General features: G+C 26.5%; 1 protein-coding gene across 1 annotated transcript; it reads right to left on the reverse strand.

Moving 5' to 3' along the window:
• Positions 1-1,448: 1,448 nt before the first annotated feature.
• LOC119682243 (phospholipase A1-like) lies at positions 1,449-20,843 on the reverse strand. The gene is made up of 7 exons (XM_038095627.1): positions 20,594-20,843; positions 6,761-6,860; positions 6,513-6,667; positions 6,135-6,389; positions 3,309-3,527; positions 2,891-3,044; positions 1,449-1,713 (listed from the first exon to the last, which is right to left on the reverse strand). The coding sequence occupies exons 1-7, from the start codon at positions 20,643-20,645 to the stop codon at positions 1,500-1,502; spliced, it is 1,149 nt and encodes a 382-aa protein (XP_037951555.1). The 5' UTR covers positions 20,646-20,843; the 3' UTR covers positions 1,449-1,499.
• Positions 20,844-21,295: the final 452 nt, after the last annotated feature.

The raw sequence follows: 21,295 nt of genomic DNA on the forward strand, positions 1-21,295 counted from the left end.
ACACCATAGGTCAAGAAAGTAATAAAATATTTACGAGTTGTCGTGTATTTCACATTAGTAATTAAATATTTATGTCTTTGTGATTCACATTGTTCTGAAAAGCCACAATTTAAGCAATTAAGCAAAATAAAAACACGGAATTCGGATGGAATAATTTAATTTATATTGCAATTAAATTTTAAATTCAATTAAATTTTAAATTCAACTAAATTAAAATAATCTCAATGAATTGTAAATAAATACTTAAATTTTATTAGTTCACAGTTGAATAAAAAGGTACAAAATTATTTTTAAATAATATAGCAAGAATGAAAATAAATATTCTTGACTTATATATATCCTCTACATAATTATTTTAATTTTGTTTATAATAAAACTGGCGTATATTGTCAAGATAATATAGGAAAGGTTCTCGTTGAAGATAGCATTTTTTTCCCAAGCTACTCAAAGGAGAAGAGCAAATAGTTCCCAAATCTAAAGAACAGATTTAAACAATGGTTGGAGTAAAAAACGATCACTGCCTTCCATATAAGCATTAGGTGCGGTTAGTATTTTCTACATTTGTAAATGCAAATTACGTATGAAAAACACAAAAACATCCTTCTATATCCTTATATCCTTCTTATAAAATATTGGAGTTGAATATTTCACAAATAATTGATGCACGAGTCGGTGTAAACAGACATCAATATAGAAAAGATTCAGGCTTTTCTGGATTCAAATAAAGTGAAAGATATGCTTCGGATATTATGAATATGTTAAGTTACAATAGTTCATCAATGGTAGTAGTATCACGAGCAGTATAATATTATAAAATATAATAAAATATAATATTATTAAAATTATATACTCAGAGTGGAGTTGAATCGATATGTGCATTTTTGCTAAAAAATATGAGAAAGGGTCATATCTACCACGTAACATATGCACCTTAATCTTGCTTCAAAAATTAAAAGCACCTCATTTACTGTATATAAAATTATATAAAATTTTATTGCTTTCTACATAATGCTTTTATATATATTTTATTTATATTTATTTTCTTTTTCAAATAATTTATGAATATTATTATTCAAAGCTGAGCTACTAACGTTTCAATTTAAACATTTACTTTCCAAACTCACATCCTAAAGTAACAAAGTATACCTTAACTTACATATAACATATATACATACATTTTTTATTACGACACTAACTAAACAATATTTTTTAAGTATTAGATACCCATATATAATTTAATTAATAATATATATTCAATATTAAAAATAACTTAGAATATTTTATTAAATTTAAAGCTTACATATATAAATTATCACAAATGAAATTAAAACTGTTTGAAGTTCATTGCATAGCAAACCAGAAAAAGTTAATCCTAATGGCATTATGGAATATATATCTACAATATATATATATTCACAAACTAAATTTTTTTTAGATGAATCCGTAAATGTTCTTAATTAAAAATTTATATATCAAAATCGATAAAATTGCATATTTTATCACGTCAGTTTATTGGTTGTTAATGCATTTGATGATGCAGTTGATACGGATGCTGCTCTGGTTGTTGATGTTGCAATGACATCTGTCAGTACATGGCTTTGGTTTGTATTCACTGCTTGTGAAGCTGTGGGCAATAATATTAATCCAGCATTTGGTGCATTGCGACCAAATGGTGAAAAACCATTTGTTTCCAAAAAAAATTTACCACGTAATCTGTGTAAAAAATAAAAATTATATTTTAATTTATATATTTTTTGAGTTAAGTACATAAGTTTACATTCTCTATAAAAAGCTTACATTCTTTTTAATATAACTTAAAACAATCATCAATGAAAGTAGGCACCATTACCTGCAATCTCTAAGTAGAAATCTGAAAATGATATATACTCGATCCTCCATACATTGTTCATAGCCTGGTATCAACTTTCACTAATTCAGCGAAATTTCTTTCATGAGCATAATGGACTCAGAATACCTCTAATTAATTGCTAGTAGTAATAACTTGAGAACAAAGAATATCCATGATATCATCCATGTTTCTTAACACAACTCTTATATAAATTCTTTGAAATTGCAAAAAGCCAGGCTCTGAGAAGACTTTTTGAGATACCATGATACATTAGGACGAATGACATCCTCAGGGACCTAAAGATTAATCCCATCAAAAAATACATAAAGGATAGAGCCCTGAAATTATTTGCGAAAACTGACAGGCTTATCAACACCGCGTTATCGAATCTTAGAATGGGTACAGGCTCCTCGGGAAGGTACGCAGATCTAAGGTCAATTATTGCTTATCCATTCAAGGTGTAGAGAGCTGTTATGAAGAAACCTCGCAGTTAATAGAGAGTAAAAGTGCTCAAGTGCACTAACTCAATTAGACTCAACCTTTTAATATAACATAAAACTTTTTATTTTGTATTAAAATCCACTTAAAGTTTACTATAACCACTTCTGCACCTAATTAAAAGTATTTACTGATATTAGAATTTTAATATATAAAACAAATATCCTTTAGGTACTCGTATTTTTAAAAACATACTTTTATTATAAATGAACAAACTTTTTGTGCTTTTCCTTGAACAGCAAATGGAACATCAGTTAATGTTTTGATTAAAATGTTAAAAGTTGCCTCAAAAGATACAATTCCACTAAAGATACACAGCACTACTTTGAAATAGTAATTACGTACGAGCCAGCATTTGGCTTATCATGTGCACAACAACAAAAAGCGCAAGGCACAGTGCACTATTCCACTTCATACACACATTTCACATAGAAATAGAACTAAACAAGTACACATCCTTTTCACAACTTTGTAAAACAATTTTGCAAACAAGGATAGTTAAGAGAAAAAAAGTTTTATTTAAAGTTTAAAAAAAAAGCTAACCTTCTGTCGGCTCCCATGCCCATATAAGCGCGTCCATTACCATCCTTGCAAATGGCAAATGTTTTTGATGGCTCACATCTGTTCGTAGGAAATGCCAACGGCCATTTAACAGATTCCATAAAATATTCCCATGCGCGTTGATGACTGCAACCAACTATGCACAAGCCAACCAGGCACATTATAAAACAAGACATACAATGAAGTTTATATGAAATGGAAAAATAAAAAATAAAAAAAAATAAAAATAAATTATAGAAACATACAGCTACTATAAAGAATAAAGATTATCCGACAACATTAAAATTCATTATATTGTTACATTTTTATTCATATTTATATATACATATCTAGATCCCTTTTTTTTTTTGTTCCATTTCTTACTTGCCTATAGCATTTGCAATATTATAAATTTACTTACTTATAATGCCCAACCAACGATTATTGGCAATTTCCTGCCGCGCACATCCTGGTTGCAATGGACGTCCGCCATTTGGATAAAAATCTGCATGTCCCATCGCTTCTGGATTGCCAAGTATGCCACCATCTGTATGTATTATATCTACAAAGCGTGCATCTGTCGGTCCCAGGCGTCGATTTGTGCTGCCATCTTCGAACAGTGGGAGTGCTGGATCGAGTCCTATAATATATGTACAGAATTGGTTACATTCTTATTTTTTTTTATTTTCTGCTTGTAGTCATAATATGTCTGTACTCGCATGTATGGGTATTATCCTTGTAATGTAATATATTATTTTCTTATATGAGATAAAATTTTTTGGAAATGAGTCCATTTTAAGCAGCCAAATAAATTAATGAAGTGAAAAATAATTAAGTTTTTCTTTTTATAGTACCATGTACAGAATATTCAATAAAAATTTTATTATATTTTTTTATTTTAAGAATTTATTTTACTCGTAGTTATAATTTATCAGAAGCGTTTTCAATTGAATACAAATAAAATAGTAGTTAAGTGTTTTAAGTAAACTTTAATTAGTTAGCAAAAAATATTTAATGAAGCATCAACTAGTTGGAACAATCTGTATGCAGCGTCATAGTTTATGCTAATGAGCTTTAAGTTTCAACTCCACGCTTCATTAGTCAAATTTCGGAAAAATAGTAACCCAAATTAGTGATAACCAGTCTCAACACTTACTTCCATTAGTCCAGGATTGACATAGGGCATGATATCGTACTGAATCACGATTTACCGTTTCCTATCTCAATTAACTAAATTAGTTTTAACTCAGATCTCGAACTGGGGCTTAACTAGTAAACCGAGACTCGCGAAACCAAGTAAGAAAGACTAAATTTTAGACAAAATTTTTTTGTTAACACGGCCGACATCTACACAGGCGGTTTTATAACATATGAACAAGTCAGTAGTGACATATCTTCCAATAAACTGAGTCTTACCTTTAATACTCTTAGTAATCCCATATGCAGTAAAATGGGACTCAAACAACAACATTCGACTATATACATCGTAATTTACTCGGACAACTATGCTGTTATTGCATTGGTGATAGGCACTACAGCCACATCCCTAACAATTCAAGAATGCCGGGCTTCTCTTAACGAATTAGCTAAATGTGTCAGCGTGACAGGGTGCCTGAACACAGGGACATTTCGAACAACTTTAGGATAGACGAGCTTGCCAAAGCTGACACTCTATTCGCTTATATTCATTTCTCAGATATTAGCTTCCCACGTGCAACCGCTAAACTGATAATCAAACAAAAATATTTGAGTATAGCTAAGCACAATTGCAGAAATGAACTGCACTGTCAGACCTCAAGTTTGCCCTGCACTAAATTGGAAAAAACCTACCACTCAACTGCTTAAACTTAGGGGTAACCTAGTCAGCACTACGTTATGGGTACTGTGGGTCATTGCATACTAGGAAAACATGTTGTGTAACTGTGTTTACCCTGTAATGACTTTTATCATAGTTGTGGCTCTGCAAATGAAGTGGAAACTTCACCTAAAATTGAAAATCTTCGGGGGCTCTTTTGTTACCGACCTGACCAAGCTATCATCCTACAAAGTCAGGAATTTTACCAAGTTTACATAGTTATCAGATAGATTGACTTTTATGTGCATAACGAAATAGTGCCTTACAGCGTTACTTGTATATTGACATTCAGCAGACGAAGCTGTACTCCACCTAAAATCTTCGGGGTCCTTTTTCTTACTGACCTGTCCAAATTGTCATCCTGCGAAATTAGAGAGTTAATTAAGTTTATAAAATTGTCAGGTTGGCTCACTTTTACTTGAGTGGGAGAGTCGTGTCTTACCCTGATTAACCTTTAATCTGCGTATAAAGAACAAGTGGGCTTTGGGCACAAGGCCGCCACTTTAACCTAAACTAACCTATGTACGTTTAGTTAGTTAATTAGACATTCTTTATTCAGATAATATATTAATTTATATTACAATTTTATATTTAATGTAAGTTAAGAACTTAATACAACTATTAACTAAGTTTTCTGTTTAACAAATAAAAGAAATTGCAAACTTAAGCACTTATAATACTGTTATGTAGCACTTTTTTATGTCGAGTAAACATATAATATAGTAAATTACCACGGATTTTTACATAAGTACTACCTGTTTATACCTTTAAGTTTTATAATCTATTTATATTCTATTTGATAATAGATATTACAAACATTTATAGATATATTCGAATCTTGTATTCCTGGAATAATCATTCTGACAGAAGATTTTTTTTATAACAATTTATTTTGCATAAGAATTATGCATAATGTATTGTATAGTAAAGACCTTCTAACTAACATAATAATGTTAAGTCTATAAGTTTAGTTTCTTACAAGGTAGCTAAATGTTATTTGAGTCTTAATAATTGCAACTATTCTTGAAAATAAAGTGCAGCAGAAGAGCCGCTTCTGGTTTTAAATGCTTGCAATTACTTGCAAGTTGCAACAATGTCAATGTCAATAAATGCATAAATTATTTATAAGCATTAAAAGGCAAGAGTTTGCATTGAAATTATTTGTAAATAACTATTTTAATAAGTATTTAATGTGTACTAAACAATTAAGTACAAACTTGATGATTTCATCGATTCTCCATAAATAACAAACATTTGGTCATAAAATTAGTCAAGCATTTTTTTTCATACTTCTTCGTAGCATAATTAAATTATTTATTAATAAAGTATACCAATCGATGAAATGCAAATAGTCGTAATTTTACATTTTGCTTTACAATAAAATGAACTAACCTGTTATTCTCGGTAACGTAACGCCCCATTCCTGTAATTGTTTGCCAGCAAATCCAGCAACTTCAGCGCCCAAACTAAATCCAATCAAGTGAATAAATTTCACTGGATAACCTCTGGCAATTAAAAAACGTAAAAAACGTGCTATATAACGACCAGCCACGGGTAAGTTTTCCACAGCATTTGCATACCAAGGCACAGCCGTTAAGGGACTCCAATCGACAAGGATCACATTGTAATTTCCCGTTTTTAAAAATGCTGTAAATAAGTTGACATTAGCACAAAAATAAAATTGAAAAATGGCAGCAAGGAACAAAAGGACCAACGACAATTGGAGGCAAATATTATTTTCTCTTATTTCTTCCACTAACTACCACTCACCATCTTTCAACTGTTGACTGCTCTGGTTCTTGCCAGTAGCAGATTCCGAAAATCCATGCAAATAAATTGCCAGCGGTTGTCTTAAATTGAAATTACTTTTAGTCAAGCGTCGTTCATCGCCCAAATGTAAATTTTGTGGTTTATTAGAGTTTTTACTGAAATTAAAAAGTATTTTTTATTAAAATATATAATGATTTTTAGATTCTTTTTTCTAAATTCCTAATTCAAATAGCAAAATAATACAATACCTTGTGTATAATAAGAATTTGATATCCTCGCGCTCACGAATGGCACAGCAATTATTGCAAATACCACGCGGTGCCGCACTGTAGAAAATCGGAGATCCAGCTAAAATAAATTAAAATTAAAACAATGAATAATTAACACTTGTTATTTCTATTTATTTTTAATCATAATATCTTAATAAACAATACACAATAAACAAAGCATAGATGGTTAAGCTAATTACTATCTCTTCATCAGAAAGGAAACTTTATGTCTTTGTACAGATTTTGTTCTAAGTATATCAGCTAAGAGCGTAAATTAAGAGGCTGTTGCACATCCACAATTGCTGTCAAACAATCGCTTTTGTCGCTTGCAATTACACATCAAACACACACCCATACATTTTCCGTTCATCAGTAACATATTAAAGCAATCGCTAATATCTCAACATCAACAACTACACATGATTTTATAAGTAAAAATAATTTGTTATATTTAATTTATTTAATTAATTTATATTTTTATAATTAATTAATTTATATATTTATTTTTAAATATTTCTAAAAATAATATATATGAATTTTTATTAAATTTTTATATTAAATTAATTTTTAACGTCGGTTTTAATAAAAGAAACTAAATTCTTAATATAAACAATTGTTTTCAATAATGAGGTATTTCGAATTGTATTAAATTACAATATTAAATTATATTTTTATATATATATGTTACAAAGACAGTCCTTATAGTAAACTTTAAAACTGAGCTCTTCATAATGTGGTTTAACATACAGAGCAACACTTATGAGCTATTGGTTCACAAGAAAAAAGACTGCCACTACTTAAGCCAAACTAAACCAAGGTACCACATAAATCTAGCTAGTTTCCGATATACCACTTGAATTTCTCAAAATCCAACCTCAACAATCCAACAATCGTTGTAGTCCTCATACGCTTACTCTCTGACTTTTTGGAATAAATTTCCTCTTAAATCGAAGAAAACGATCAGCTTTACCTTGTGTTTTTCTCCTGAAAGCATTATTTTCTTTATTTTGTTATTGTTCTTGCAACCCTCTGGGATCTGCTCGTGAAATCTCTTGGCGGTGGTGAACGGTTGTCGTGGTTGACTAGTGGCTCCAGAACGTAGAACGTCCGGGGTTCTTAGTTCTTAATAATAGGTCTTAGTTTGTTGACGTCTATGCAATACTCAGAAGTTCTGATATTTTTTTTTTTTGGGACTTGTATTAAAACAATAATATTTTATGAACGATCACTATAATATGCTTAAAGTAATGCATATACTTTGGAACATTTTTAACATATTTCTGCCATACTGAACTTTCATGTCTCGGTTGCCCGGTAGTGTATATAACGCGAAGTGTGCTGTAGAAACATGTTTCACTTTATTGAGTAATTAAAGAAAGAACACATTAATAAGTAATCTCAAACTCAACGCCACAAGGAATGGCGTTGCCACAAGAAACTTAAAGCTACATAACAGATATGATGCCAGATTTGCCTTATAATAATATTTTCAACTTGTCCTCAGGCTGTGTCTTCCGATCTTTCAGTTTTCTCTTAGGTGTTCAATTTTTCTTAAATGTAGAGTTAAGGAAAATAGCTTAATTATACACCATTTAGTAAGCATCATTGAATGATTGTTGTCGCACTTATGGCAGGATACGACCCACAAGGGATATTACCCATGCACCAACTACCTGAATTAAAGACCCAAATGTTCCTTATGCAATTATTTTCTTCACATATTTTTTACATATAAATTATATGAATAAATTATATAAAACTATATAAGTTTTCATGTGAATTTACATATCATGAAATAGTATATATAGATATATCCGGATGTTAATATTAATATGTGCTGGTATTAATAAATGTATTATGTTGTGGTTGTTCTGATTCAGTGTCCAGTTGGGCACTCTTACTCTTTCTTAGCTGGGGGGTTTCTATAGAGTCCCTCCCTTCTCTTTACTAATTTATGTATTCCTAACAAACTTCGCTTATTGTTCGACGACTTATCTAAGATCTGTATACCGCCCCGAACTGCTAGTCACTGCTCTGAGATTAAATAGTGCTATGTAGGACAGCCTGTCAGTTTTACGTATAACTTCAGGACTCTGTTTCTTATGTATTTTTTGGCCGGGTCTATTCAAAGGTCTCATAGCATGTCATTTGTGGGGATATACCATGGCACATTAATAAATGTTGAGCTAAAAAATTGCTTCATTATCTTGAGGGTGTGTAAAGAGACACACTTTCTAAGTGAAATAGATATATGTCTACAGACAGATTAACAGAAATGTTACAAAAATTACAGCTAATAAATTTTATATTTTTATATTTTATAATTTTTATTCAACACTTTACCTAATTTTCTTATATTTGTCTTTTTAGGTAAGTTGAAATTTACTTAGTCATGTAAGTATAAATAAACTCTTTTGAGAAATTAACTTTGTAGCTTTACATAAATTTAAAATATGATAATCATCATGACAATGTATCAAGCTTTCAATATAAATAAAACAAATATCATATAACATATGAAAATATATAACTAAAAATAAGTTCATTTAAACCAAAATAAATAGGATTTTTGTATATTTTTAGCACATTTGTAGATACTGCAAATCATTCACGTATTTTGCACGAGTATCTTAAACTAAACACACGTTGTTTGTATAACAATAAAGAAAAATAATAATAATAATAATAATAATGAAGCTTAAATTTAGAAAATATTAAATAATACAAAGAACTCAATAATGAAATGATTAAATCATTAAAGAAATAACTTTTTGTATAATTTATTATAAATTTAACAGAGCTCAAATGCTACACTCATATTATACCATTATACATTATTGATGAAGCCAATCAGCAATTTTGAAATGGAATAATTTTAATTTATTTAATTTTTTTTTTTTTTTGAGAATAAAAAATAACACAAAATGCTGGAAAATATTATAACAAAAAAATACATTACTGTGTATAATGAATTGTATATATGAAGTATAATAATAATTGACACACGACGACAGATTACAGATTGTACAAAGCATCTGTGCAGATAATTAAATTGAGCTTAATTTTGATATGAATTTGTGGTTTCATATGAAAAAAAAGTGCCAAGTAATGAAACCAAAATTAGTACCAGGAAATGTTTTGTACATTAAAATGACTGACTATCTGCTAAATTAATGATAAGGAACATTTTTATGTTATGGTTATATTAGATAGATAGATGGGTCATTAAATTATTTGGAAACGATGACTCAGAAATTTTAATTCTAATTGTAAGATTAATATGTTTACTTTTGTTTTTTATAAATATTTAATTATAAATTTTTAAGGGGGTATTAGTGAGAAAATTCTTAAATCAAAAATTTATTTCTAATAAAGTTCATTGTTGGGCTCATCATACAGATGTTTCAGACATTACTAAATACACACATAAATATTAACAGATAAGAATATATACAAATATATATTAAACAATAATGTTAAAATTGAAAAAAAGTAAGAATTTACAATAACTAAATTAATTTATATAGCTGTAGTTTATGCGTTAGTTAAAGAAAATAACACAGCAAATATAAAGGTTGCTTATTAATGAATAAAAAAAATTTTAAAAAAACTTAAAATCTGTATAACACAAATAACACAAGCGTACGTTGTATTTGGTTATTAACACACTGGTCTATGGTTGGCAGGATTTAAGTCTGAACACTTGCAGATAAAGAATTATATACGAGCAATTAAGCCAATATATGTTCCAAATACCACTGTTGATTAATATTTGGCTATACCCGTAATGTATTGTATCTTTATATCTTTCTTCACATAGACCCATTAACTCTTTTGGTGATACATTTATGGAACAATACTTTTTAATATAAGTATGATCCCGCATAATTTATATACATGCTAAACGACAATAATTGTGAGAAATGCAATATACCTGGAAATAGTGAAACTTTAGAGCATGCACTGTTCCAAAGTATGTGAAAGTTTGGAGTAAATAATGTTCACATACAAAATTTTGGATCATGTAGTGTTCACATGCAAAACTTTGGATTATATAGTGTTCATAAGCAAAACTTTGTATCATGTAAAGTTCATATGCGAAACTTTGGATTATTTTTATTTACTTGTAAAACTTTGGATCATGTACTGTTCACATGCCAAACTTCGGATTATATACTCTTCATTAGCCAACCGTTGTATAGAATATTATTAAAAGGTTTTCATATGATCCAATTTCATGTTATATATTCAAACTTATTTATATTTATTTAGAAATGCATTTTAAATCTCCCATAAGAAGTAAACATATTCTACTGACCCAGGGATCCAAAACAATTTGGTAATAATATTAAAGCAAAAAGGCTATGGCACAAATATTCTACAATTCTCAATAAAATAGAAAAATAAGTAGACACACAGGTATTATGAGAACAGGTATTAACCACGTCTTTAACTGCTATAGTTAAGTACCTAGAAGTAGAGGTATGATATCTTGATACTAATCAGTTGACATTATTCTGTTTTATTATTAAGTTTAGATCATATACTGTTTACATGCGAAACTTTGGATCATGTACTGTCTACATATAAAGTGTGGTTTATGTACTGTTCACATGCAAAATTTTATAGTATTTACAATTCACGTGCGAAGTTTTTGGATCATCTACATTTCACATGCCCATTATTGTAAAGTATATTAATAAAAGGTTTTCATATGATCCAATGTCACATTATGTAGACAAATTTATTTACATTTATATTTATTTAGAAATATATTTCTAAACTCTATAAGAAGCAAACATTTTCTACTAACCAAACAGAGATCCAAAACAATTTAGTAAAAACATTGAGGCAAAGAGACTATAGAACAACTGTTCTATAATTATCTATAGAATAATGAAGTAATTATATGGTGGATGGGTGTCCATTGTGTTATGGGAACAACTCTATTAACTACATCTTTAACTGGGATGGTTAAATTCTTAAATGTAAAGGTGTGGTATCTTAATGCTAAGCAGTTAACTCTAATTAGATTTATTATCCCTGGCAAAACTAATATAACTACATCGTTGCAATAAAAGCTTTATCAGTTAAAGATTTAAACGAAAAAGTTATTAATTATAGAAGAAATAAAGAGGTTTTTCGAACAGTAGTGAACTTTAACAACAAAAATTCATTTTATATTATTTTAATTAATTAAATTTTTGGCTGACTATACAGCTGTTTCGACTATTGCCAAATACCCATAGAAATATTGAAATAAAAAAAAAGATTAATAAAAGTATGTTAAAGACGAAATAATAAATATTTTATATATAATTAATAAATAATTTTTTTTTAAAAAAAATCTCTCTTATTTTGGATTTTAAAATATACATGTAATATATTCAGTGGTATTAACAATGCCATGAGGCTGTGAAAAATTAAGATTTGAATGTTTACATTTAAAGCTAAAGTATTTAAATAACCTAATTTATAAGAAGCTTGTATTTATTATAAATTATAATAAATTTTCTGTAAACTTTACTTAGTTGAAAATATTTTATATTTTATTATTAAAATAAATTTTATTTTAATTTTGCATTTTATGTCCCTCGACTTGGGGAAACAACGTTAAATAAACAATACATTTTCATATTATAGCAAAATATTTTTCCCGTCACTACAACTTTATTATACTCTTATCTACACATTTATCTCAAATTGCATTTAATTTATTAATTAATTAAATACAAAAATGAATAATTTAAAATCATGCAAATTTCGATTTAATTTTCTTGCCTCTAAAAATGGTTTTGTTTCAAATAAGCCAACCGTGAACTTGAATTTTACAAGTTCGCAAATAAATAAAAACGAATGCAAGCGTTTTTAATTAAAAAAAATCAAAACATCAAAATTTCGCATGTATTTTAAGCTTAATTTCTTAATTTTATTAGCTAATTTACATACAACAAATATTAATTGAAATTTAAAACGTTTTTCATACAATTTTTATGCGACTTTTCGTCTCTTTGGCTTTTGAGTTTTGTTTTTATCGATTTTGTTTTGACTTGCAATTTTAACCAAGTTTTTGCTTTACACACAACTTTTGCATTTTAATTAATTTATTTTTTTTTTTATATTTTTTTGTTAATAATTTTATACAATGACGTAACAGTTTTACACTTCATACCGAGCACATTTTATGCTTCGCTCTTCAAATCTTGCCGATTTCTTCCGAAACGACCTTGCCAAAATCTGTTGTCTGTCTTCAGAAACATTTTTGTCTTGTCTGGTCGTTTTGCATGCATAATTGGTTTTTTGTAAGAGCGGTTTTATTTAAAACGATTTTTACAGTTCGTCTTTTGTTTAGAAAAAAAACTATTAACAAAAAAACTGGTTAATAATATTTTTTTTTGTTTTTGAACCGAGCAAACTGAATCAGCATTTCGTAGTGCCAAAAAAGGCGGAAATGTACATTTCAAATTTAATTCATTTTTTTATTAAATTTTTAATTGTAAAATAATTATTAATTTTTTACCTCAACAATTTTTTTTATTGGTTAAATATTTTCATACTCAATTAGTGCAATTAGCGAATTGACATGAACAATCATGGAATTGATTGCTATAGATATAATATTTTTTATTTATAATTACACAAAGAATTAATGTTGCCGGTAAAATATTTTTGAAGTGTTTAATATTAAAAAAAAATAATAGTTAATCTATTAGTCATTAAAATGTGAATAATTACTATAAAATAATTATAAATAAATATTTACTTTGTTGGTTTTATGATTTGGCTTGAACAAAGAGTTTTATATAAAAACTGATTTGAAGACTGAAAAAGATTTTATTGCAATTAAATATCTTGAGTCATGAATTTAACTATATAAAGAATTAAAGAATTAAATAATATATCTTTTTGTGTTATTAACTTGTTAAACATTTTGCAATCAATAATTTAAAAAAATTTATACATATATATATATATTAAATATATATATATTTAAGTAAAATATAATTTTATGTTTTAAAAAAAAAATAGTAATTTTTAATAGATAATTAGAATTAATAGATAATAAAATATTTTAAACGGTTCTGAGGTTCAAATTAAATAATAAAATCAACAAAGTAAATATTTATTTATAATTAATATATAGTAATTATTCACATTTTAATGACTAATAGATTTACTATAATTTTTTTTTTTAATATTAAACACTTCAAAAATGTTTTACCGCCAACATTAATTCTTCGTCTAATTATAAATAAAAAATATTATATCTATAGCGTAAAAGTAGCAGAATATTTAAAAAATAATGTAACATACCGATCTTATTTAATATCAGAATATAATAATTAATGTAAATAAAAGTAGTAGAATATTTAAAAAATAATGTAACATACCGATCCTATTTAATATCAGAATATAATAATTAATGGAGGATAATATATTTTTTATAGCTTATCAATTTTTTATAACGTGTATTTATTAGTTTACTATTATATTTACTATTATACTACTTCTTATACACAACTACTATTACACTATACTATTTTACTACTATTATTTATTATGCATTATACTATAAGTCGACGGACGACATCGTGTCACAGTCGCTATTTTGATTACATTTATTTATATATTAATTTAAGATTCACTAAATGTACTGTAAAAATGAAATTTTAAAATGAACGTATACATATACATACATAAAAAATAAAAAATATATAAATATTATAATATAATATAATAAAATGTAATAATATATAACAATATAAAATAATATATTTTATTTCATAATAATATAGTTTAATAATACATATAAAAATAATATAATGTGTAATAATAATATTTTGTATAATAATATAAAACAGTAAATATTAATATATATTGCTATATAATATAATAATATAATAATAACATGATGTATAATAATAAATAATAATAATAATATGTAAAAGTAAATAATAATATTATATATTATATTAGTATGCAATAGTATTTATATTACATATTATTAATTATGTTAACTATTTAAGTCAAAGCTTTCCTTATGTGATATAAAAAAAAAGATATAGAAAATCTTAGTAAGTACGTTTCTAATATTTATCTATTAGGTAAGAACAATTTTTGAATAACATAATTTGTGGTATATCCCACACAGAGGAAGATAAAGATAAGAAAGTGTATAGCTAGGTATACAAAGTGTATAGCTAGTATAGCTATAGTTAGTATAGCTATAGTTAGTATAAGTGGGCTTGAATATCATGAAAACCCAAATAATAAAGACCTAGACCATCAATAGTGTATATTGAAACAAAATAATTTATAATTATGAGTTGTGTAGAATATACAACTAACTTAATAACCGGGTTATCATTATAAGTCCATCAAAAACTTGAATTACTACCAATAATTCTCCGTTACTAAATACTCACAATTTTAAACAGACTATAACTCAAATTAAACAATTTTAAATAAATTTTAAAGACTGATCTTTATTGAATAATGTCATGCTAACAAATAGTGGAACTAGTTATGACCAAGTAGGTATTAAATATAAAACGTATTGAAATCTTTTATCAGTCCATAAGACATGTTTTATTAACATTTTTTAACATTATTTTTTTAAGATTATTTCGAAGCGCATAAACCCATATTTAGGAGACATACTGATTTTAGCCATTTTAATTATATTATAATATATATTATTTAATCTAACATAACTACTAACTAAGTTATATTTTATTTCAGTTCCTGATATTGTTATTACAAATTTTAGTTTCCAAGAATTAAAAAAAAAATAAATTTTTAAGGAAGTTTAAATTTTTCAATTAAAAAAGTGTAATGCTTTTAATTATTACAATGTCTAATTGTGTACAATGTGTAATGAGATCAATAAGATCACAAACAATGTAATATGAGTGACCTGGTGATACAAGTATTACATACGTACTATGACGCATATTAAAATACATTTATTATGTGATTTAAAAAGGAAACAGAGTGTACATTCACTTAAAACAACGATATAAAATTGAATAATTAAGGTTAATTAAATGATTTAATAATTAATATAAATAATATAAATTTCTAAATAAATGCAGATCTCAGTATCTACATGAATATACATGTATGTAACTGAACTGAACTGTAGTTGTTTTCATTTTGTATAATAAATTTTATAAATAAATAAATAGAATAAGTATCAATTATTAATGAGACCTAGTTATAAGGTTTTTAACAACTTTCAGATATATGTGAATACTTAATTATTTAGTAAACGTCACAAAAACAACAAAATCAATTAAAAAACAACTAAGTTAATAGATAAATCAAGTTCAAAACTATAATTATCCACTTTGAAAAAGTATAACTTGAAGGAAATTTAATTATTTAAATTTATTTAAAAAATAAGTAATTATTTTTTAGCAGTTTTAGCAATTTTTTTAAATTTATTTTAATGTATTCGAATAGTAAGGGAACAGTCACTATATTATATACACGTGTATATATATATATATATTAGGGTGTCCCAGGGTATAAGGGCGAAATTTTTTTTTCGATTTTAAATACGCATACCTCTTATTTTTTTTCTATTTGATACTAGTAACTAAAATAATAAATATTATTGGTATCGGATAACGATAACCCGTGCCGACTTGATCCCAAAGTTTTAACAGAAAGTTTGTATAGAAACTATAGAAGACATTTTAAACCTTCATGTTTATTCAGTAAATAAAACACAATTTTACCTGTATCTTATATTTATTAAGTATTTATTATTAAAATGATGATAATTATTTAATTTTCTTTTTCGAGTTTGTTTGTTGCACTCTAAATTGAGAGCTTAGTAATGAAATTTTTAATAAATAAATTGCCCTCACCATCCATCGCGCTTGGTGCATGGCACCTGAAGGCCGAATCTTAAATTTCTTTTCTGTATCTCCACCAAGGAATATTATTGAAAGCTCTATTAATTCTCTATAGTCATTTCTAACAATTTTCTTAGTCAATTCAGTTCGGAAAAATTCCAGCAGTTTGCCAATTTCTGAAGCATTCAGGTAAGATAACCTTTCTGTAGGATATTGTACTTTCTTAGGGTCGATATTTGTCCAGTTTTCTTGTAACCAACCTTTTGAATAATGGAATGTTAGGATTGTTGGTAACTTGACTAATTTTAGCTTCAAATACGCCTTTCAATATCAATTCGTAGATGTGATTGCGGCAGGCAAAAATAGGCATATCTCGAAATAATTTTGTTCGAGAAGCACACAAGCACCATTAATGCGACCAGTATTTGAACCAGTAGTATCACAACAAAAAATTTGCACTTTATCTTCGAGATTCCAGTCAGTAACCGCATTCCAAACTGCCTGTGCTTGTTCACTTCCTATTCAGTTGTTTAATTTTGGCACCGCAATAAGTTGTTCTTTATCACCATACGAAATAACAATCGGGAGAAGTTCTTCTCCACATTTGCGCACATCTAAAGCCGACAACAGTTTGCCATCCCAATGGACAGTTACAGTGTCTGGTACTTCGTTTTGGATATCGACTTTAATAATTTCTGCACGTTGTTTTCGTTTTTCTGTGCGAATTCTTTGAATGGAGGACTTGCTTATAGGAAAATCGTCAGTATTGTATCCAAGTGCCTCAATAGTAGCTTCAATAATAAATACAGAATTTCTCATACTTAACTGACTCCTATCTAAAGCTGCCACTTTGGAGTAGTAAAATTTTTCCTCATAGAAGTTTTTTTAGTATCGGACTGTGCACTCCCAGTTTGGATAGGTAAATTTTCTTGTAGATCCATTATTTCAGAATCAGAAGATAAATTTTCTTGATAAGATGACGTCAAAGCAGTTAAGGATAAACAATAATTAGCACGACGTTTTTGTTCCTCAATGTTTCTAAGACGCGCTTTTTCCTCTTTTTTTGGCAAATTTTTTGTCCACCCCAGCTAAATGACCAGGTCGACCTGGTAATCTCTGTCGCTGCAAGAAGATTTTGTTTTCATTTATCTTTATTAATTGAAGCGCGTCAGTATGTGCAATGTCAAACAAATTGTCTAAGTTTGTAATTAACTCTTGTCGACGCTGCTCGTACACGTTTTGTGTTTTGTTCGCATTTTTCTGCAAACCTCTCCAAACTTGGTATAATGTAATTAGCTTCTTAACACAGTTAGGTAAAGCTTTAGTTGGTATACGTGCCTTTTCTCAATAAATAATACACTCACGAATAGTAAGATTTACACTTTCATTGATACTTAGATTCACTTCACGAATATTGTAGAACAGAACTGCCAATACTTATCCATTAGAGAAAAGTTTTGAACCAGTGATTTGATGTTTTACATCCCCAATTAAAAATATTCCCTTTTTAAAACTGCGTAATCCTATTGACATATTGACTGAATCAAAATAATGCGCTTACTACTAAAACAAACAAGTAATAACGAGCACTGCAATAACTTTGCTGCGATGCGCTAAAGGATGCAAGTTCTGATAAGTATTGACAAGTCGGCACGGGTTCCTTTATTTCTAATTACATGAAAATTTATTTACAATTGTTTTGACACCATTCAACAATAATTACAGGGTATGCGTTGAAAAAAAAAGAATTGGATTTTTTTGGGACACCCTAATATATATATATATATATATTCAAGTATATATTAATAAGTTAAATATATAATACGGTAATAACTGCTGATACCATATAAACTATATAGAAGTGTTCTATTTCTAAGTACTACAATTTCAAACGCACTCTTCGGGGACTTTTCGGTTTATAAAACGAAAAAATTGCAAGAGGAGATCTATTTTCAATATTATATAGAGATACAGTTTATTTAATAAAACTTTGTCAAAAATGGTTCATACAAATGGATTTATGTGTGCATCAACTTTCGGTTTAATAATCTTTAATTAAATGGTTAATTTTTGTTTAAATATAATTGACTTCGGAAATTATGGTAGCTCAAAAGTAATTTTTTCAAGATTTTTCAAATGTTGATATATTTTTTTTCAAACACTAAGCTTTATTATTATAAAACTTTTAATTATTCACATGTCATATTTCAATACCTTATTCTCCTGAGAGCATTTTTTGTGTTATTTAAAATATATATATCAAAATTTATCATATTTTAGGCAATATATTTTAGTATTTTATTTCATTTCAAATATTTTTTTTAAATAATTTATTAAAAAATTTTGTAAACAATTTAAATAGAAATAATTAGTTTTAATTATTAGAATGATTATAAAAAAAAATTAAAAGCTAAAGAATTTATATATTAACTATACTATACTTTTTGAAACAATAAAATTTTCCTTTTTTATATGTAATTTTTTTTTATAAAGAGGTTTTTCCGAAAAATAGTGAAGAACAAAAAATCTTTTTTATATTATCTTAATTAATTCAATTTTAATTTTTATAATTTCTTAATTCTTTTATTTATAAGAATTAATAATTATTTATATAATATAATAATTATTCATTAATAATAAAATTAATAATATTTATTATTATCAAATTCTTATAATTTTTTTTTATTTATATTATTTTTAACAATTTATGCAAAATCGAAACTTTGGCACCTATGCTTACAAGATTTTTTATTATAATTTAATTTTCTCTAATATAATTATAATTTGTCTTTTTTATAGTAGTAGTATTTTTTTTTCTTAATAATATTTTACATAAAAATTTATAACAATTATATTATATATATATAAAGCTAACAGGTATGGTATTGCCGCCGTCTCTTTTTTATATAATTCTTATAGTTTTAAATTATTTATATTATTTTTATCAAGTTTGTTATATTATTTATTCGTTTTTAAGATAATCTGATATTTTTATTAGAATATAAATTGAAGTTAAATTTTATTTTATTCTTTTAACTTAACATATTGTAGGTTTATGCCATCTTCGGAGATATCTATTTATTTTACTTAATAAATATTATTCTAATGATAAAAAAAAAATTTTTAATTTTTATAGAACATTAAAAAACTATTTAATGAACAAATTTTTATGTATATTATAATATAATGAAGGAAGTTTTATTATATATATTACACTTACTAATAGTAATATTTATAATTATTTTTTTTATTATTTTATTTATTGTTTTGAGTCAAGTTGTTTTTCAGCCCACTCTGAATAAGAAGAAAAAACTATATACATATATATACTTATAAAAATTGAATAAAAAACTTTTTTTTAAGACATTCGCATAAGCTTTTTATGAACGAATTTTTTTTATTTTTTTTTTAGTATTTTTATTTTTTTTTATTATTTTTATTATTTTTTTTCGATAACTGTTATTTACATCTGTTAAATTTATTTAAGTTGACTTAAATTCGAACACAAAAAATATTTAAAAAAATGTTAGATACACTTTAACACCTTTTAATTGATTAAACATACTTAACACATTTTGAATATTAAATATTTAAATATTATTTTAAAAATAAAGTTCTTTATTTTTGCAAAATGTTAATTGTATATTTTCTAGTCAAAATACGATGAGAATGAGAAGAAAAAAATAATTTCGAGATTTAAGGTACATGTTTGCCTTCATAAGTTTATTTGAGACATTAACAAAAGACAAATACTACACTTTTTTGCCAACTCGGGTAAAATAAAATAAATTAAATAAAACTCGACTTCTACAATAATAAAAGTGAATATAAATCTACAAACTGAACTTCACAAACAAATAGTCTCGAGAATGCAATAATAAAATTTCAAAAATTTCTCACAGACCATTAACGTAATGAGACCGAAACCGAGACCGAAATCCGAACTTACCAAGTAGAAAAGTGAATATTCTGCATAGAGTCGAGGCAGCGGGAAGTGTCATACTGGTTGTTTAAGACACCGCAATAAAACAACGGCAAAATCCTTCAAAAAGTTATATAACCACGAGTTCAGTTGGACCTAAGCCAAGCAAAGACAAAGCGTTGCGAATATGCAACCATGAACTTGGCTACTGTCAGGGCACCGTAAATAAATTTCAACTCACACAAAATAATAAATTTTCAAAATTAAAATTTACAAGATATTTTCCGCATGAAATTCAATTTAAACCAGTCAACCAACCAACAGTTTTTAGAAAATTTTTAATAAATTTTTTAAAAATTTTTTTAAAATTTTTTTTTATAAATTGAAAATTTGGCGCGTAAACAGAAAACTTGTAATTTAAAAATTTTTTAAAAAATATTATATATTAATTAAATAATTTTTTTTATTTTAATTTTTTTTTTAATAATATTATTAAAAACCTTTTTTTATTTCTATTAATTTTATATAATTATTTTATTTATTTTTAATTATTTCCATAAATTTATTAAAACTATTTTTATAATATATTTTTAAATATTTAAAGTTTAATATAAACACAAGTAAGTTTTTAAATTTAATTTTTAATATTTTTTTTTTTTAAAAAAGATTTTTTTTTCAATAATAACGCATCGCTTCGCGTCCGATTCTAAGTGAGCTGTAAGTTATACT

The sequence above is a fragment of the Teleopsis dalmanni genome, chromosome 2 (genome assembly GCF_002237135.1).
Source record: "Teleopsis dalmanni isolate 2A chromosome 2, ASM223713v2, whole genome shotgun sequence".
Classification (NCBI taxonomy): Eukaryota; Metazoa; Arthropoda; class Insecta; order Diptera; family Diopsidae; genus Teleopsis; species Teleopsis dalmanni.